The sequence below is a fragment of the Vulpes lagopus genome, chromosome 2, assembly GCF_018345385.1.
Source record: "Vulpes lagopus strain Blue_001 chromosome 2, ASM1834538v1, whole genome shotgun sequence".
In the NCBI taxonomy this organism is placed as follows: Eukaryota; Metazoa; Chordata; class Mammalia; order Carnivora; family Canidae; genus Vulpes; species Vulpes lagopus.
Window position 1 is genome coordinate 128,777,594 of NC_054825.1, and position 22,176 is coordinate 128,799,769.

Sequence of the window (22,176 nt, forward strand, 5' to 3'; positions counted from 1 at the left end):
TCAATATAGTCTCACAGACAAAAAAAAAAAAAAAAAAAAAAATCAAACACTCCAAACATAGGAGCCTTCTCCCAACCCCCATGCCCCTTTACAGAAGTAATCTCTGGTATCAACAGACTGTACAGATAGTCCCCCAGCTTTTGAGGGTTCACTTGACAATTTTTTGACTTTATGATGGTATGAAAGTGATACACATTCAGTAGAAACCATACTTTGAATTTTCAGTTTTGATCTCTTCCCAGGCTAACCATATGTTGGACAATCCTCTCACATGATGCTGAGCAGTGGCAGCTCCCAGTCAGCCAGCAATCCTGAGGGTGAACGACCTATACACTGATAACCATTCTGTATCCACACAACCATTCTGTTTTTTGCTTTCAGGATAGTTTTCCATAAATTACATGAGATAATCAATTCTTTATTACAAAATAGACTTTGTGTATTAGTTGATTTTGCCCAAGTATAGGCTAATGTAAGTGTTCTGAACAGTTAAAGTAGCCCTGACTAAGTTATGGTGTTGGGTAGGTTAGAGGTATTAAATACACTTTGAACTTAATGACATGCTTATTGGGATTTAACTCTATCATAAGTCATGGAAGATCTATAGATCCTTATAGTCGTTGTATTTATATATGAAAATACATTAATTGCATTTATATATGAAAATACACAATACATTGATGTTTCTTTTTCACATAAGTAGAATAACACTGTATGTATTATTCTGTAACTTACTTTCTTAACAATACTAACTCCTGTAGTTTTTTCTGTATCAGTTACAAGGTCTTCTTTATATTACTAGTACTCATCTTTATACTTTATACCAGAAACTGCAGGAACATACATAAACTATAATCCCAACTAATTTTTAAAAGCAGACATGTGGTTACCCCTGGGTGGCTCAGCAGTTGAGCATCTGCCTTCGGCTCAGGGTGTGGTCATGGAGTTCTGGGATCAAGTCCCACATCGGGCTCCCTGCATGGAGCCTGCTTCTCCCTCTGCCTGTGTCTCTGCCTTTCTCTCTATGTCTGTCATGAATAAATAAATACAATCTTAAAAAAAAATAAAAGCAGGCATGTATTTAAGTTAGAGCTTCTACTGTTTTGCTCTTGAGAGCATAAAGCAATGTCTGGAGAGATTTTTGGTCGTTTCAACTTGGAAGGGGTTGCTACTGGCATGTAATGGGAAGAGGCCAGGAATGTACAGGGCAGCCCCCCATAACAAAGAATTCTCAGGCCCAAAATGTCAGTAGTGCAGAGACTGAGGAATAATAAATCCATTTGTTTTAAATGGTAGGATTTCAAGTTTTCTCAGGAAAAAAGCAATTATACTCTGGCCTCTTCCCTGATTTGCAATCATATTTGAACTTTTATACTTAATAGTATTTTGCCATGAAAATGGCAAAATAATCCATTGATTACTAACTACTTACTGAATCTTGCATCCCAATTTCTTGAACTATGCTTTCCCACATAATAGGGAAAGGTGTTTCTCAACACATGTTTTACATAGCTAGTTTTCCTTCTGTAGAAAACTGCTCATTGAATTAAACTTTGTCCACTTTGGCTTGAGTAGATACTGATTGTATCAAATTAGAAATCATTTAGCAGTTTCAATATTGAATGGAAATAAAAAGAACCTTGGTAATTGCACATCTATTAGGTTAAGCCTACCATGCCCAAATAAGACTGATAAGCAAGACTGTTGACTCTTGGAAACAAATTGTCAGGTTCCAGATTAGGAATTGGCATTATTTAGGTTAATTTGTTTAAACTGCTGTTTTGTATTGAAGGAAATAATGTATAAATTTTAAGCTTAGGCAGTTTTCATCCCTTAAAAAGTCTGTTTATTACTACTTTGCTAAAGGGTATATAATCACAAATATTTTCAGTGAAAATAATGAGGGTGTTTTTTCCCCCCCTCAAAATGACCTTAAATTAAACATGTCTGATTTTTAGGAAGAACATAGAACATACTAGAAATAAAACCGTATCTTTAATTTAGGACTCATTTCTTCTTGATTTGGATTATAGATTATTCTAATACCTGGTAGTTGCCAAGTTACATTTTGAAATATTTTTTAATTCTTAATTTATAAGAAATAAAAAATACTATTGGAACTTAGAACATTTTAATTTACAGAATTCTGAGTAACTTTTCAAGCAATTTATATTTTAGTTCTTTTATAGTTTTATGAAGAGCAGTGGGTATGCATTATATCATAACATGAAAACAGTCCTTAAAATTCTAGATATTAAGGATTTCAGATTTTAGAAGAGTTAGCAGTGAAACTACATCACTATAATGATTTTTTTCCCTGAGATGTCTCAGTATTAATGAGTGCTTCAGACTAACAGCACAGAATTGTGATGGTGTAAAATGTTTAATTCACTTTTATCCTACTTTGTCTCTTAGAATCTTTATCCAGAAATAATTTGCGGAATTTGTTCTGCCTCTTATGTATGTATCCCTGACCAGCACTTTGTTTAGTGTGCCTGCTTTTGAACTTCAGAGAAGTGGGGTCATGCTGCGTGTTTATAATTTTATTCTTTTCCTTATCATGTGCTGTGCTTGGGACTCTTACTTTTCTATGTAAGTTTTAGAAAAGCTTCTGAAGTTCCACCAAAAAAACCTATTTAGGATTGTTAATGGTACTTACATTGAGTCTGTATGACAAAGAATTTACATCTTTATGACACTGAACTTTTCTTGCTGGGGCCATAGTATATCTCTCCATTTAGGCAGGCCTTTAATGTATGTCTTAAAGTTTTGTGACTTTGGTGTTTTATCATGTAGTGCTATGTACAGAGTGCTACTGGTCCAGTTTATAAAGGGCAACTTTTCTTCTTTTTTAGTGAAGTAGTATATTTAGGTGGTGCTTATTAAGTTGGTCTAGATTCTACATTGTGTTTTTTGTCAAGGGAAATGATGATTTAAGATTGTATTGTTAAGGAAATTAGCCAGTTTTCACTATGGTATCTATGGTATTTATATTTAGGAAAATATAAATCACTTGCAGGGATTTAATTAATTTGAAATTGTAATATTAAGTGTAACAGGATAATAATATAAATGTTTTATTAGATGGGAATATAAAAAATAAAAAAAGAAGTGACTAATTCAGTATTTGGGCACAGGTATTTTATATGGTAAACGAATCTGCCAAGCATTCAAAACAGCATTAGTTCTATTGGCCAACAACTGAATAGACTGGATGCTTTTGTAAAAGTTTGTAAGGACAGACGAAAAGATTAAACATGTTGTGTTATACTTCTAGGATTAAATTTTTTGGTCAAAAATAATTGAATAAATTGGATTGAATTAGCAAAAGTTTTGTTTTGCCATTCAGGTTGCAAAGGGAAAAGTTTTAAAAATGTGTAGCTATGTTTTACAGTTTTTATTTAAGGATAATCAAGATGGATTTGTGATTTTCCAGTGCTCCTTTCAGCAGAGATGGTCCTTGCTATTGCTTCTCCTGTCCCTTCTGGGTGCTCTGATACTGTGGTACTCTTAGATTGTAACAAGGTCATTAGCACCAAAGCAGCGTATTTTTCAATGAAATTGTATTTACATTGGTGTGCCAGGTTCCAGTCAGTGTTACCAAATTAAGTAAACCCCTTTGAAGTAAAAGCACATAAGCAATGTCATGTTTTTTCCACTGTTCTGTGGATATTTTATGGGCTGAAACTTAGGAAAGCAAATTGTGAAAAGGAAAATTTATCATTTTATACTGTAACAAGATCACAGAGGAATCCAGTAATTATAGTGTTCAGTAACTATGAATGAGCAATCCATTCTATTTATTTTTATTTGGCTAGTGTTTATTGAGTGCCTAGTGTATGCAATATGGAGGACTAGTTAACAGTTGCTCTAGGGAGTATAAAGATAGTAAGACCACCTCTTTCTTGGGGAGCCTGTGAGCTAATTAGTACAAGAAGAAAAGGGTGACTATACAGTGCAAGGCAGAACTTGGTGGGCACTGTCAGAGAAATACAAACAGGATGCCATGGAGATTTCAGGAGAATCTGATCTCATCCTGTCAGGAACTAGAACAGGAGTCCTGGAGAAAGATGGATTTTGAAAGACATTTGTGATTTTGGCAGCTAGAAATGTGTGGAAGAAAGAAATGGGACAGAGATGGGAATGTGGTGACCCAACAGAGAGTCTGATGCCACCAAATTACAGGGATTAAAGGGAAAGACCAGGAGGAGTAAGTTTGACCTCTTTAGAGAGGAAGGGGATATGCTCAGGCACCCAGCAAAGGCTGGGAATAGGAGGGATGACAGGAACATTTCCGCTGGAGTCATTGCCCCGCCTACCATGGCCCCTCTCCCTCCACTTTTCTCTTCTCCTTCCCTATTAGTCTTCTGTCTGTCCTGTCACACAGCCTCTCTTTCTCTCTTTCCCTGCCTCCTTTCCCTCACTCTGTCTGTACCCAGCTGTCAGAATCATCTCAGAAGTCATCATCTCTGGGAGCATTCTGAAACCCTACAGTTGGAATTAATCATTTTTTCCTCTGTTCCCACAGTGATTGTCTTACTCCTCCCTCGTTGTAGCACTCACTGCATTCTGTCTTATATTATGGCTCTTTCCATCTCGATCTCCCTTCCTTAGGCTGTGGGGGCTTCTTATCCCAACACCTTAGTAGCATGGCTTGAATAAACATCACATTAAGTGTGTTGAATAAATAAGGGATCCTTGTTTACAAACAGGTTTATTTATATTATGTATAAAGAGCTAGATGCGGTAGAGACCAAAGTGATGGAAATTCTAAAAGACTTTAATGATCAGATGAAGAAATTGTTTGGAGAAGCATGAAATATGTGCTCTCAGTTCAAGAAGATTGACCACAGTTTGGCTCTCTTAGCCCTTTGGCTGGGCAGAAACCAGTCCTTCATCCACAAACCAACCGTGTGCCAAACCACAGCCTCATTGCTCCAGCTTTCCTCACCCACCTGTGAGTAAGCTGCCTGTTACAAAATGGAGCAGATACGGTGAGGTGAGGACAAAAAAGAACACCTGAAAACACGGGCAATGGATTTTCCTCTAATTTATTTAAAACTTCTCTCCTTATGAATCTTCACCTTCATGGTTATAAGTATTTTTAAAGTGGCTTTTCAAACACTAGCAGAATTCTTAAAACAACTCCATGAATCAAAATCAGACTTCAGATGTTTTGTACACAGCTATGTTCGCTCCTGCATCTTTCATCCTCGAAGGATTTAGATCACAAATCTGGATGATGTGTTTGCATGTTTTCTTTATGTCCCTTGAGTCAGAACCTGTTCGTTTACATTCACATCCTTTTTGTGGATACTAATTCCCGTATTCAGAAGCCCAGTTCTTCATCAGTTCATTAGTAAAAAGGAAAATTGAAATAGAGGATTTCTGAGATTGCTCTGTCAGCATTTACAAAAGAATCAATGATCATGGGGATCCCTGGGTGGCTCAGCGGTTTGGTGCCGGCCTTCGGCCCGGGGTGTGATCCTGGAGACCCGAGATCAGGTCCCATATCGGGCTCCCTGCATGGAGCCTGCTTCTCCCTCTGCCTGTGTCTCTGCCTCACTCTCTCTGTGTCTCTCATGAATGAATAAATAAAATCTTTAAAAAATTTTTAAAAAAGGACCGGTGTCTGTATGATGGTAGGAATGAATTTTTGTCCAAGGGCCAGATGCCTACAGAATCTTTAATGGTTTTCTGTTTAGACTGTCAGCCACTAGGTGGCAGTAAAAAAAAATTCTCAGCAAGGAGAAATGCTTATCAATTTTTAAGTTTTACTTCAACAAGAGAGATTTGAAGATCTAAAGTTTGAGGTGTCTGTGCTGCAGTTATGTAACCATAGCCAGGCCTTGGTATGCTGTTTCTTAGGACCTATGCTTATTTTATCCAGGGATAAAACTCTTGTGACCCTCCATAGCAATTCATATCACGGAATTATGGGAAGAACAGACATAAGTTAAGCATGTAATTTTGTTTTGCCAAACATTTTCTATGATAATAAGTAAGCCCTAAAGGGTCTTAAGCTGAGAACCAATCAGATTTGCATTGTTATGATAAAAAACTATTCCAGAGCCTGTGTAGAGTGGATATAGGGAGATTCTTTATAAGTTTTGGGCATAGAGTAACCAGCTTTGATAATTGTAGGAACTTTGGAAATACAGATAGTTGAAGGAAGAGATTTTAAATTGCTGCTAGAAAAAAAAATCTGTGTTAACTATTTGTTACATTTCTTCTCAGCATTATTTTTCCATACAAAATTAAAATCACATTGAACATATAGTTTGACACCTTGGTTTTTAAGTTACTGTTATATAGTTTTTCTTATGTCACGAAAATATATTTTTCAACATAATTTGTACAGTTGCATAAACCATGATGAATTCAATCAATGCATTGTTATATAGGTTATTTGTGTTGCTTCTGGTTTTTCACTGTTACAAGTAATGCTGCTGTGAACCTAAAACTTTGATTAAGATGTATTCTTGGGTATTTGCAAACGACATATCAGATAAAGGGCTAGTTTCCAAAATCTATAAAGAACTTATTAAACTCAACACCAAAGAAACAAACAATCCAATCATGAAATGGGCAAAAGACATGAAGAGAAATCTCACAGAGGAAGACATGGACATGGCCAACAGGCACATGAGAAAATGCTCTGCATCACTTGCCATCAGGGAAATACAAATCAAAACCACAATGAGATACCACCTCACACCAGTGAGAATGGGGAAACTTAACAAGGCAGGAAACAACAAATGTTGGAGAGGATGCCGAGAAAAGGGAACCCTCTTACACTGTTGGTGGGAATGTGAACTGGTGCAGCCACTCTGGAAAACTGTGTGGAGGTTCCTCAAAGAGTTAAAAATAGACCTGCCCTACGACCCAGCAATTGCACTGTTGGGGATTTACCCCAAAGATTCAGATGCAATGAAACGTCGGGACACCTGCACCCCGATGTTTCTATCAGCAATGGCCACAATAGCCAAACTGTGGAAGGAGCCTCGGTGTCCATCAAAAGATGAATGGATAAAGAAGCTGTGGTTTATGTATACAATGGAATATTACTCAGCAATTAGAAACGACAAATACCCACCATTTGCTTCGACGTGGATGGAACTGGAGGGTATTATGCTGAGTGAAGTAAGTCAATCGGAGAAGGACAAACAGTGTATGTTCTCATTCATTTGGGGAATATAAATAATAGTGAAAGGGAATATAAAGGAAGGGAAAAGAAATGTTGGGAAATATCAGGAAGGGAGACAGAACATAAAGATTCCTAACTCGGGGAAACGACTAGGGGTGGTGGAAGGGGAGGAGGGCGGGTGTTGGAGGGGAATGGGTGACGGGCACTGAGGTGGACACTTGACGGGATGAGCACTGGGTGTTTTTCTGTATGTTGGTAAATTGAACACCAATAAAAATTAATTAAAAAAAAATAAATAAAATCTTAAAAAAATAAAAAAATTTTAAAAAAAAGATATATTCTTGGGAATTAAATTACTGGTTAAAAGGCTATGAACTATGATGCTTGGCTCTGTATCATCAAGTGACTTCCCAGAAAGGCTTTACAAATTTGTGCTCCCAACAGGGACAGAGTGCCCTTTTCACTATATCCTTACCAACACTGAGTCTTACAGTGTGTGGGTTTTTTTGTTTTGTTTTGTTTTTTTGTTTTTGTTTTTTTTTTTTTTAAAATAAATCTTTTTTTTTTAATTTATGATAGTCACAGAGAGAGAGCGAGAGAGGCAGAGACATAGGCAGAGGGAGAAGCAGGCTCCATGCACCGGGAGCCCGATGTGGGATTCGATCCTGGGTCTCCAGGATCGCGCCCTGGGCCAAAGGCAGGCACCAAACCGCTGCGCCACCCAGGGATCCCTTGTTTTGTTTTTTAAACTGGAGGTGGGAACTAATATTTATAGCACTTGATTTTTTTAAAAATCAGTTTCTAACCATATCATTTTAGGAATTTAGGCCAGGACAGGTCTACAAATCAAGTTGTTTTCATTTTTCGAAGACCTTAAGTGTTATAGTCAGCTTGTGTTAATGTAGGCGTTGTGAATACTATCTAGGGAACTATTCATGGCTAGTTTAAACATTACTCAGGAATTATTTACAATCCCTGGCCGTACCCTCTGAATCTATTGATTTTAACTTTCATTGGCTCAGCTACCAAAGTAACTCAAGCACTTTTGGGAAGCCAGCCTCCACGCATTAGCCCAAGGCCTGGGATGTGAGTGCTTCTGAGAGGCACTGGATTTAAAGGGGAAAGCCTTGGCATGGTTTTCCTTAGGATCTATAATCTTAACTGATCGTTAACTGCTATAGCGTTGTTGAAATTGGTTTCTTTCTTTCTTTTTTTTCTTTTTTTAAAGATTTTATTTATTCACGAGAGACACAGAGAGAGAGGGGCAGAGACACAGGCAGAGGGAGAAGCATGCTCCATGCAGGGAGCCTGATGTGGGACTTGATCCCTGGTCTCCAGGATCAGGCCCTGGGCTGAAGGCGGCGCTAAACCGCTGAGCCACCCGGGCTGCTCTGAAATTGGCTTCCTTCTATTGTGCATACATTGTATTACTTTTTATACCAACTAAGTCTGTAGTACTTTGTATTTTAATTTTTTAAGCATCAATTATGTGAATTATAATGATAGTAGCCACCTGTTTATAGGTGGTTTAATTGAAACTTACTTAACTGAATTTTATTAAAAACTTTTTTTATGGGATTTTTTTTTTTAATGGGATTTTAAGTGAGATGCCATACGGTATTTCACACATGGAAAGTCCTCAGTAACTTTTAGTTGTCTTGTTAGAATTCCCTCAAGAAGTACGTTTAACCAGATCTGGAGGAACCCTCATGGCAGAGAGATTAGAACATCCTAAAGTCCTGAGGGGCCAAAGAGCCCATAGCCCCATATAGCTCCAAACAAGCCAGTGAGGGAAAGTCAGCCCTAGGTGGGGTCTTTGCTTTGGGAAAAAGTTTAGGCTTCATCAGGAGAGTAATTGGGAACCATAAAGGGTCTTAAGCTGAGAACCAATCATATTTGCACTGTTATGTTAAAAAATGATTCCAGCCACCTGTGGAAAGTGTTTACAGGGAGATTCCCGACAAGGTTTGTCTATAAAGTAAGTAACCAGCCTTGGGCACATTTCTTAAGCTAAATGTGTCTTGGTTTCCTCATCTCCAACACAGATTTAGTAATAGTACTCACCTTAGAAACTGAGCTATTATTTATTTGTTATGTCCTCAAAACAGCTTCTAGTGTATAAGTGCTTTAAAGTTTGTTAAATAGAATGCTGAAAATGTGATGGCAGAAGGTTGAGCACTTCCAGTACTGCCCTCTCTCCATCTAGCTGACCTCCACCATGGAGAACGCAGACTGTCCCTGACTCTGAGTCCTTGGCTAAGCTTAGTTTCCTCCATCCCCATGTCTGGGTGCCACATGGATGTGGCATATGGCTGGCCAGGCCTGGCTAGCCTCTCCTTCACTTGAGACCTACACTGCACTTCACACAGTGGGTCAGGCCCCACTTTCCACTTACTCCATGTAGACTTCCTGCTGGGGAGAACTATGCAGAACTCACCAGTGCACACTGCCCTTCAATGGATGGTACACTGGCTGTAATTTAACTCCCCTGGCTTTGCCAGGCTGACTACAACTGCTTACTTTCACTCAGATTGTACTGGGTGTTTGAAACTAACTGGTGTGTCCTCAGCTCCTGTTTACTTTCTGTATATATAAAAGGACAGCTTTGAACTGAAAGAGAAAAAAGGCAAATAATATGCAAATGGCTTCCATCCAGCCTTTTCTTCTTGTCTTTAGTAGGGAGCATCTTAAGTATTTTACATCTTACCAAAAGTTTAACTCTATAAATCTCTATTTTTCTCCCTTCTCGGTGACTTATTTTTGTAAGTCATGTTATACATGTTGTTGGGTTTGCTTTGTAGTTAGTAATGTTTCAAAGCTACTTTGTTAACTTGCTATGAATTTTTCCAGTTTGAAAATAGTAGATGGAGTCTCATGCAGGAATAGCAGTTCTCAGCCTGCATGACTTAGTGTGTTGCCTGTAGTCCTTTTTTGAGGATCATGAGGCAACTCTGAGCTTACAGGGAGAAAGTACCATGATCTACAAGAAAAGGGTGCATACCAGATCCAGGGTAGAATTCTCCCTGGGAGGAAGGACAGGTGTAGAACTGGTGGGGGAAGGGAGAGATGATATAGAAGGCTTCCTCTGTGTTTCTAATGCTTGTTAAATGTGATGGTGGGTGAAAATTGTCATATTATTTTATATCTTTCTGAATATGTGAAACAGTTTATGATAAAATTAAAATAATGCCATCCACCCTGGGCATTACTGGTAAGTTTACTGCCTGGTCTGGTGAGGCCTGCCCTTGACTGAGGCAATACAGCCTCTTCCCTAGATTTCATGGTCCTCCAAGTGTTTGTGTATGGACTCAAACATTCAGATGTGGATATACAAGTTCATTTTATCACATAATGTGTACTTATTAAATGCAGTGCAGGACTTAAAAAAATAATAAATTGGGTATTTCCCTGTGAATATATAAAAACCACTGGGTTGTATACTTTAAGGAATAAATTTTATAGTTTATGAATTATATCTCAATAAAGCTGCTGTTAAAAAATTAAATGTTTCCAAATATAGCACGTTTTCAAAAAGTATTTTTTCCTTATTATAAAAGTAGTACACATACACACATAGGAAACTGGAAAATATACTAAAGTAGAAAGAATATATATAGCCCTAATAGCACCATCCCAGAGACTGTTAACATTTGATGATGGTTTCTTCCATTACCTTTTCATTTCCATGTATAGATTATTTTTATATTGATGAGATTGTTTCTGTATATTAAAATTTGCATCTTCCTGGGGCACCTGGGTGGCTCAGTCAAGTAAGTGGTTGCCTTCAGGTCAGATCAAGCTGACATCGACATCGGGCTCCTTTCTTAGCGGGGAGCCTGTTCTCCCTCTCCCTCTGCCTGCCACTCCCCCTGCTTATGTTCTCTCTCTGTCAAATAATATATAAAATCTTTAAAATAAAATTTGCATCTTCTTTTAACAGTGTAATATAACCATTGAAAATGTTCTCGTAAATTCCTTATAAACATTTTAATGGCTTAAAAGATGAGCCACTGTATGAGTATTATAAATTAATCAGTTCCTGCTGTTAGATGTTTTTTGCTATGAGAAATAACATTATAGCAAATGTCTTTGAGTATAATTCCCATCATCATATTTGGATTTATTTCCTTAAATGTATACCAGATACGTTAAAAGTTCTGAATGCTTTTAAAAATCTTTAATATGTATTTTCAAATTGCTCTCTATAAGGCAGACCTCTACTAAACTATAAGACACCTTTGTTCAGGTTCTAAACCCCTGGGCAGACATAGCTCTGGCAATCCAAGCTTGGGGTGGGTAATGGGCTTGTGTTACACCCACTCTTATTCTCTGAAGGTGCCTCAATGTGGTTCACAGCAGCAGGATGTATGAATATCCATTTATATTTTAATAGCTCACACAGAGTACCTGTGTCAGAGAACCCAGACTAGCATTCTGTATTTAGATCTCTAAAAATCTTTAATTCATTAAGTGAAAAATGGTATGTTGATATTTAAATTTACTCTTTGAGTTTGTGAAGGTGAACATTTATTGGTGCTTGTGCATTTATTTATTTATTTATTTTTAATTTTTAAATTATTTATTTATTTATTTATGATAGTCACAGAGAGAGAGAGAGAGCCAGAGACACAGGCGGAGGGAGAAGCAGGCTCCATGCACCGGGAGCCCGATGTGGGATTCGATCCCGGGTCTCCAGGATCGCGCCCTGGGCCAAAGGCACGGGCCGAACCGCTGCGCCACCCAGGGATCCCGGTGCTTGTGCATTTATTTGTATTTTCTCTTATGAATTATCTGTTCATACTCAGTTTTTATCATATGATACTTTGCACATTAATTTGATTACTTATGATCTGTTATTATTTATTAATACCTTTCCTAGTTTGTGCTTATATTATTTTATTAAAACACAAGGTTTTATTTGTATTTAGAACAACTAATGATTTGCTCTCTTAATTTTCACTTTACCTTTGTAAAGGCTCTTCCCCATTCAGACACTTGAAAAGTACTCATGTTTTCTTCTTGTTTATTGTTTCATTTTTACATTGATTGCTTTAATTTAAATTAAATCCAAGTATATTTTGACAAATAACATAAAGTATAAATCTAATTTTTTTCAAATAGTGTTCCCATGGCACTTTTTTTTTTTTAAAGATTTCATTTATTTATTTGAGAGACAGAGTAAGCAAAGGCAGAGGAAGAGGAAGAAGACGACTCTCCTGCTGAGCAGGGAGCCCAATGTGGGGTTCTATCCTAGGACCCTGGGATTATGACCTGAGCCTGAAACCAGACGCTTAACCAGCTGAGCCACCCTGGTGCCACCCCTGTAGTACCATTTATTGCATTGTCTTACCCTAGTAATTTGTGGTGTGTTCCTTCTCATGTGTTAAATGTTATAGCTCCTTGGATAAAAATATTTTGGTGAATTTAAAAACAATAAAGATCACATTCTTAATATGGTTAAAGCATTGTTCATGTGTTATGTATTTTTTGCTTCATTGTTAACATTTGTTTAAATTGACCTATTTTTAATGTGATAATTTTAATGCTAACATTTCTTTTTTTAAAATTTTAATGCTAATTTATTTCTTTTTTCTTTTTCAGTTTATGTGAATGAATGCACATGAACTGGGTATTGGGACAAAATAAGATTACCCATTTCGTAGAGATGAGCACATTTACAGATGACCTGGGCTCTAGGCATTATACATAATAGGCCCTTGCACTCCCTCTTTTTTTTTCTTTTTTAAGATTTTATTTATTTTTTCATGAGAGACAGAGAGAGAGAGAGAGAAAGGCAGAGATACAGGCAGAGGGAGAAACAGGCTCCATGCAGGGAGCCCGATGTGGGACTTGATCCCTGGTCTCCAAGATCACACCCTGGGCTGAAGGTGGCACTAAACCGCTGAGCCACCCGGGCTGCCCTCCACTCACTTTAAATTTTTCTGTTTATACCCGGGCTGCCCTGCACTCACTTTTAATAAATTTTTCTGTTAATGTCTTTAAGGGGTTGTTATCTCAGATACTTTCGGCATTCAGATTTGATACAAAAGAAGTTGAACTTTTTATTCAAAGTCTTGGATATACACCTGAAGATTACTGTCCTGGTTTGCTTAAAAATGTAAGTATTTTTAATTTATTAGTATTGAAAGTTTTGTTGCTTAATGTACTGTTAGCAAAAAGGGTAAATGGAAATATTTCACTCTTCCAGGAGAGATGTTTAACTTTTCTCGGTTTATCTCTTCTTACCTTGGGCAGACTTACAGCCATGTAAGGAAGAAATGTGAGGTGGGAGATTATGATAAAAAAGGAAGGAATTTAGGAGAGGTTATTCTAAATCAACCAACCCCTCTTGTCTCCTAACAGATCTCATTTATTCTCTCAAAGATTTTTGGGAGAAGAGATTGCCTTAACCAGTGTAAATACATTCTTTTACTCTTGCACAAATTTTGTATTTAAAATAACCTGATAGGAATTTTATTTTAAAGCAAAATAACAATGTTATTTTGTTTAACAATAAAACAAGTAACAATGTTGTAAATAGTATTATGTATTTACATCTTAGTATTAAAACTATGTTTTCTTCTGCCTTGAGTTTTAGCCAAATTCAAGAAATTTTAATTTATGATCTTTGAAGTAATGTTATGAGATTTTTAATGTCTGTTAACTATTCTGGTCTTTTAGATACTTTATATGTAAATAGCATTTTTGAAAGATAAAGAACTAAATTAGGAAAGAAAATAAGCTAACTTTAATGTGGTTTTATTTTTAACAGGTTTGATTTTCTTAGGAACTAATGATATCTGTTGTTCATTTGCTTAAATTGGAATGCAGAATAACAGACATTAAGAATAAACTCCAAGTTATTAGTAAATGTGACTTGGCACTGCTTTCTTTTCATTTTGACAAAGTAAAACAAGGAGAGGACGGGTAGGGGAAGGGTGGGAATCTCAACGGAAATATCACTCACACCAAGAAAAATAGAACTGATGTAATCCTGTTTTGCAGTGTGAGTTAACCTGCAACTGATTTTGTTTTACAGATGGTTTTATCATTAGCGTCGGAACTCCGAGAGAATCATCTTAATGGATTTAACACTCAAAGGCGGTAGGTGTTAAACTAAACATCCCCCTTCTTAAGTTTCAAAATGTATCAGTTTGGTTATGAGAGAAAAATTTTATAATTCTTAGGAAATGCCTGTTCATAGTTAGGGTTATATTCTGTGTGGAGAGATTATTTATACACAGCAAATTGGTGAGTTTTACGAAATTTTCTTTTTTTAATCACTAGTCTTTCAATTTTTATAGAGCAGTAAATCATGCACTGTCTCTTGTGACCCATTGAATAAAAAACCCTATGTATACAGTAGGGAACACAAAGGAAGGGCTCAGCCAGAGTGTATGTATGCATGCACACATTAAAAATACACAGACAGTATTTACAAGGCAACAGATATTTGATGTGAACATACGACTTATTTTAAGAAACATAATATTCCAAAATCTAAACAAATCAAATAGATTCAGACAAATTAAAAGGCAATTAATCACATTTGCAAAATGTTCTCATTATGTGAGAGAATTCAAAATTGTCTTCAGTGGTGAGTATATCATTTCTTTAAAAAAGATTGTACTTATTCATTTGAGAGAGAGAGAGAACATGAGCAGGGGGAAGGACAGAAGGAAAGGTTGAAGCAGACGCCCCACTGAACTGAGAGCCCAATGTGGGACTCCATCCCAGGCCCTGAGACCATGACCTGAGCTGAAGGCAGACGTTTAACCTACTGAGCCACCCACGTGCTCCAGTGAGCATTTCATTTTTAACAAATTATTAACTAAGAGAGTTTGGGGACAAGGGACGTTTGTCCTTGTTTTTTGCTTTTTGTTTGCTTTTGTAAAGCTATTGTCAATTAAAGTTCTATCAGAACTAGCCTTTGCCTTCAACTTATAGGATCCTTTGCATCTGAACTTTAAAATATAAAACTCTTTAAAAAAAAACCCTGGAGAAAATCTTCATGACATTGGATTTGGCAGTGATTTTTTTTTTTTTTTTTAAATAATTTTTTTTTTTTTTTTTATTTATGATAGTCACAGAGAGAGAGAGAGGCAGAGACATAGGCGGAGGAAGAAGCAGGCTCCATGCACCGGGAGCCCGATGTGGGATTCGATCCCAGGTCTCCAGGATCGCGCCCTGGGCCGAAGGCAGGCGCCAAACCGCTGCGCCACCCAGGGATCCCGTGATTTTTTTTTTTATATGACACCATTAGCACAAGCAACAAAGGAAAAAAAGATAAATTGGACTTCATTAAAATTATGAATTTTTATGAGTTATAGGATACCACCAAGAAAGCAAAGACAGCCTACTGACTTGGTGAAAACATTTGCAAGTCATGTATCCAATAAGGGATTAATAGTGAAAGAACTGAAACTCAACAACAACAAAAAACTCAATTCAAAAATGGGCAAGAGAGTTGTTTATACATGTTTCCAAAGATGATGTGCACCTGGCCAGTAAACACATGAAACAGTTGTCAGCATCACCAGTTATTAGGGAAATGCAAATCAAAACCACAGTGGGGTTATCACATCACACATACGAGGATGATCTAGAATTTAAAAGACAAGCAAAAATGGAACATAATAAATGCTGGCAGGTAAGTTAAGAAAGTAGAACCCTTGTGCATTGTTGGTGGAAATGTAACAAACTATAGAAATGATTTCTAAAAGGATAGTCTTGCTGTTAAGAATGTAAAATGGTACAGCCATTGTGGAAAAGTTTGGCAGTTCCTTAAAAAATTAAACATAGAATTACCATATTGACCCAGCAATTCCATCCTAGGTATAGATTCAAAAGAATTTAAAACAGGAACTTGAACAAATATCTGAACACTAATGTATATAACAGCATTATTCACAATAGTAAAAAGGTGGGAACACTCCAAGTTCCCATCAACAAAACATAATATGTAAATACAACAGAATACTCTTCAGCTATAAAAAGGAATAAAATTTTTACATATGCAAGAACATGAAAACATCATGCTTAGTGAAATAAACCAGACACAGAATATGATTTTACTTATATGAACTGCCTAGAGGAGGAAAACTCAGTAGAGGCAGAAAGCAGAATAGAGGTTATCAGGCTAGAAGGAATGGAGTCATCATTTAATGGGTCCATAGGTTGGGACGCCTGGGTGGCTCAGTGGTTAGGCATCTGCCTTCGACTCAGGGCATGATCCCAGGTCTGGGTTTCGAGTCCCACATCGTGAGCTCCCTGTGAGGAGCCTGCTTCTCCCACTGTCTATGTCTCTGCCTCTCTGTGTGTTTCTCATGAATAAATAAATAAAAATTTTTTAAGAGATTTTATTTCTTCATGAGAGAGAGAGAGAGAGAGATGCAGAGACACAGGCAGAGGGAGGAGCAGGCTCCACGCAGGGAACCTGATGTGGAACTTGATCCAGGACTCCAGGATCACACCCTGGGCCGAAGGCAGATGCCAAACCGCTGAGCCACCCAGGGATCCCCAAATAAAATCTTTTTAAAAAATGGGTCCATTGTATATTAGGGCTTAGGGATAATGAAAAGCTTTGAGTATAGACTGTGGAGATGGTTCACAGCATGTGAATGTGTTTAATGCCACTACATTGTTACCAAGGACAAGTGATCAAAATAATAACAGTTATATATGTTTTACCACAATAAAAAAAATTAAGGAAAAAACCCAAACATGATATTAACAGTATATTCCCTCTGATGATTAAAATTTATTTATTTTTTAAAGATGAATTTATTTATTCATGAGAGACACAGAGGCAGAGACATAGGCAGAGGGAGAAGCAGGAAATGACTAAAACTTGAAACATTTACGTCAACCTGTGTTGGAGAAGATATAGAACCACTGGATCTCTCATCTACTGTGAGAATGTAAAGTAGTATCACCACTTTGGTAAATAGTGTAGCAGTTTATTATAAAGTTAAACACACACTTATCATATGACCCACCAACTCCATTCTTGAGTATTCATGACAAGTGAAAAATTAGGTTGTCAGTAACAAGACAAGTAACCCAGTTAAAAAATAGGCAAAATATTGGAAAATATCTACAAATGGCTAATAAGGACATGAATACTTGTATACAGATGTTCATAGCAGTATTATTCATTATAAACTAAAAGTGGAAGTAACTAAAAATATCCATCAACTCATGAATGGATAAACGACATATGTTATGTCTATACAGTAGAATACTATACCTTACTAAGGAAGGAATGATCTACTGATTCATGTTGCAACATGTATGAACCTCAAAAACATTATGCTTAGTGAAAGAAGACAGTCGCAGAAGACCATATATTATATGATTCCATTCTTATAAAATGTTCAGAATAGGTAAGTCTATAGAGACAGAGTAAATTAGTTGTGGCCTAGGGCTGAAGGTAGGAACAAAGATTGGTGCAAATGAGCTCAGAAGATCTTGAGTTGATGGAAATGTCCTAAAAGTGGATCATTAGTGGTAATGGTTGTCCAACTCAGTCATTTATTAAAAAAATCTTTGAATTGAACATTTCAGACAGGTGCATTTTGTGGTATATAAACTATACCTAAAAGTAATAAGAAGAGTCCTTTAGGGGAGCATGGAAAGCATTTATAATCATTTACTTACAGGTGAGATAGAGACTTTGGTTTTTCCTTGAGGTGAATGTTGAATAATAGAATTAGAAATTTATTAAAAAGGACTTAAAACATTAGTAGGATACAATGTATATGTACACCATACACTAACATCTCAAACTATGTCAAGTTGATGATTTTATTTTAAACTTAACCGAGAATAAATAACCACCAAACACTATTAACAATTGGAAAACATCAGCCAGAGAATTGGAAGATATTTGCAACCTATAAAATAGACAAAAGATTAGAATGAGAAGTATATAAATGCCTCCTGCAAATAAATCATAAAGAGACCAACACTCCAGTACAGAAATGGTACAAGAAATATAAGCAAGTTATTACTAAAAGAAGAAAACAGAATAAATAATAAATTTTAAAAATTCTTTAAGAGTGATGTCAGCAAGACAGTAAGTAGAACAGAAAGTCTCAGTTCTTGTTTCTGTACAGAGACACTGATTTAATAGTATATGACCTGGGCAGCCCTGGTGGCGCAGTGGTATAGCGCCGCCTGCAGCCCGAGGTGTGATCCTGGAGACCGGGGAGTCCCGCATCAGGCTCCCTGCATGGAGCCTGCTTCTTCCTCTGCCTGTGTCTCTGCCTCTTCTCTCTCTCTCTCTCTCTCTCTCTCTCTCATAAATAAAATAAAAAAAAAAAGTATATGACCCAAAGAGCCTTTATAAGAAATCCAGAAACCAATTAAGTTATAATACCCTAGGCAAGCTCAAAGTCAAAAACAGCATATTGAAAGGGATAAGAAAGCCATTTCATATCAACCACAGTAGCCCTTCCCCTAAGCTGGCTCAGCGTTGTGGGATTGGGAGGAAAATTGTAGCTTACAGCCTCTCTCTTGAGGGGGAAAGAAAATGGAATATGTTCAGTGTTCCTGCTTTTTTGGGGAGGCTACATGAGGGACTGGTGTTTCACTTGCCTGACTGACTACTGATGGGGGAACCAGCAGACTTTCAATGCCTGTTCACTGCAGAACATTAGAGAACCCTCAGCTGCTTTTTGCAGCACCAGAGAACTGGCAGTGCTACAGACAGAGGTAGGCTCGGGGAGAAAATACCCAACTCACAGCTTCTCTCAAGATGGGGTAGGGGGTGGGAAAGAAGAGTGGGATGTGTATCTTATCTTCTGAAGGAAGCTTCTAGTTTCTGAAGGAGCTACCTTAAGGATTGATTTCGATTTTCTTTGACTTAAAGCAATAGCAGAACCAGCATACTTTGGAGGTCAGAAGGTTGCTGAGAACAAGAGCCTAGTGGCTTTTGGTAGCACCAGAGAACCTGCAGTACCACCGACAAACACCAGAGGGAGGACGAGATTGCAAACTCCTGAAAAACTGTCAATCTCTGAGAAATTACATAAACAATCCTTGAGAAGACACATCCCCAGAAAAGGTTCAAAGGACCCCCAGATTCTCTCACCAGGTTGATTAGTGAAAGTCTTCCCATGTACAAAGTAAGTCCATTAAAGACTGGGAGAAGTAGCTATTTCTTCATCTGCACAAAGCACAACAAAAGATAACATGACAAAGAAACAGGAAAACATGGCCCAATCAAAGGAACAAAATTAATTTGCACAAACCTACCCTAAAGAAGTGGAGAGCTACAACTAACTACCTGGCAAAGAATTAAAAATAATCATCCTAAAGGAGCTCAATGTACTACAATAGAATACAGATATAAACAACTAAATGAAATCAGAAAAATGATGCATAAACAAAATGAGAGTATCAACAGATAGCAGTTATAAAAAAATAGATATGGAGCTGAAGAATACAATAACTGAATTGAAAAATTCAGTAAAGAAATTCAACAGTAGACTTAGTTAAGTAGTTAACTTGAAGACACGTCACTTGAAATTATCGAATCAATTAAAAAGAATGAAGAAAAGTTAATTAAGCCTAAGAGTTTATGAGACGCCATCAAGTGGACCAATTATATGTATTGTGAGAGTCACAGAAGGAGTGAGAGAGAAAGGGACAGAGAACTTAGCAAATCTAAGGAAGGAATTGGACATCCATATTCAAGATGCTCAAAGAACTCCCAACAAGAATTAATCCAAAAGGACCTACAGCAAGACATGTTGTAATCAAACTATCAAGGGACAGAGAACACTGACAGCAACAAGAAAGAATACAGTGAATACAATCCCTACAAGAAAGCTATCCAGATTATCAGTGGATTACTCAACAGAAACATTAAGGCCAGAAGGCAATGAAGTGAGATATTCAAAAGTGCTAAAACAAAAACCTGTGAACCAAGATTATTATATTCTGCAAAATGTCCCTCAGAAATGAAGGAGAGATTAAGACTTTCACAGATAAACAGAAGCTGAGGGAGTTCATCACCACTAGATCAGCCTTATAAGAATTGTCGAAGGGAGTTTTTCAAGTTGAAACAAAAGGACTTTCAGCAACAACACAGGAGCATACTGAAATATAAAACTCTGGTAAAGATAAATATATAAACAAATGCAAAATTCAGTATTACTGTAATGGTGGTACATTATATTACTTTTAAATCTAGTACAAAAGTTAGACAATAAAAGCATAAGAAAGAACTATAACTATAAAATTATGTCAATGGGTACAAAACAAAGAGGTATAAATTATGACATCATAACATAAAGCATGGGCAGGAGATAGATATAAAGGAGTACAGTTTTTTTTATGTAACTGAAGTTATCATAAGTTTAAAGTAGATTGTTATAGGAGCACCTGGGTGGCTCAGTTGGTTAAGCATCTGACTTTGACTCAGGTCATGATCCCAGGGTCCTAGGATTGAGCCCCATGTCAGGCTCTCTGCTCAGTGGGGGAGCCTGCTTCTCCCTCTCCCTCTGCCTGCCACTCCCCCTGCTTGTGCATGCCTGCTTGCTCTCTTTGTCAAATGAATAAATAAAACTTTTAAAAAAATAGTTTGTTATAACCATAAGATATTTTATATAATCTCCATGGTAGCAACATTTTAGATGTAAGGATATACAGAAACTGAAAGGGAAAAGATGGAAGAAGATAGTACATGCAGATGTTAATCACAAAAAAACAGACATGGCTCTACTTCTGTAGAATATGTTAAATCAAAAACTGTTACAAGAGACAAAGACCTTACATAATGATAAACAGATCACTTCACCAGGAGGATACAGTAGTTTATAAATATCTGTACACCTAACAGCAGAGTCATCAAAATATATGAAGCAAGCATTGATAGGATTAAAGGGAGAAATGGAAAGTAACACAATAATCCCATGAGATTTTAATACCTCACCCTCAATAATGTCTAGATCAACCAGACCAAAGATCAGCAAGGAAACAGAACGTTTAAAAAAAGAACAACTGAACCCTGTAGATACATACAGAACGCTCTATACAGTAACAGCAAAATACATTCTTCTCAAGCACACACACAACATCCTCCAGATAGATCAAGTTAGGTTACAAAAAAGTCTTAACAGATGTAAGATTAAAAGTTTACCAAGGGCTTTTCCAGCCACAAAGGTATGAAATTAGAACTTGTTAGTAAGAGGAAAACTGGAAAATTCACAAATACATGCAAATTATATGAAACACTCTAGAACAACTGATGGGTCAGAGAAGAAATCACAAGAGAAATCCGAAAATATGTTAATATAAATAAAAATGAAAATACAGTATACCAAAAAGTATAGGATGAGGGAAAACTAATATTAAGAGAAAAAGATATAGCAGTAAACATGTTCTTTAAACATGTTTAAAGATCTGAAATCAGCAACCTAATTTTATACCTCAAGGCACTAGAAAAAGAATAAACTAAACCCAAAGATAGCAAAAGGAATTGAAATAATAAAGTTTACAACAGAAATGAACTGGAGAGAGAATAGAAAAAATAGGAATTACATTTTTCAAAAGATCAAGAAAATTGATAGACCGTTAACTAGACTAAGTAAATGAGTGAGAAGACTCAACAAGTGTCAAAAATGAGAGAGAAGACATTACAATTTGTGGCAGAGAAATGAATAAGAGACTGTGGAGGAGGAGTTAAGATGGCAGAGAAATAGGAAATCGTAAACTTGTCTTTAGAATTCATCTAGATAGTTATCAGATCACTCTGAACACCTGTGAAATCAATTGGAGATCTGAGAAAAGAAATGCTGCAATTCTACAAATAGAAAAGCGACTATTTTTTGGAAAGTAGAAGGCACAGAGATGTGACTCCATGGTGATATATAGGAGGATATAGTGGAGGGGAGGGAGCTGGCTTAAGGAGGCAAAGTGTAATAAGCAGTGGAGCTCAAAATCAGAACTTTTAGAAGTCTGCTAGTAGGGGACATCTCTGGCTGAAAGGTGCTCAGGTAGCGAAGCAGGGTGGAATCCCAGGT

The 22,176-nt window shown here is 36.9% G+C and overlaps 1 protein-coding gene across 6 annotated transcripts in view; it reads left to right on the forward strand.

Moving 5' to 3' along the window:
• The window catches only part of FANCC (FA complementation group C), a 272,119-nt gene that overhangs the window by 161,758 nt on the left and 88,185 nt on the right, over positions 1-22,176 (forward strand). For all 6 annotated transcript variants that reach the window (XM_041735278.1, XM_041735303.1, XM_041735305.1 and 3 more), the window contains exons 5-6: positions 13,152-13,265; positions 14,187-14,251. In XM_041735278.1, the coding sequence (XP_041591212.1) occupies positions 13,152-13,265; positions 14,187-14,251 (179 nt within the window). The remainder of the gene's footprint in view (positions 1-13,151; positions 13,266-14,186; positions 14,252-22,176) is intronic.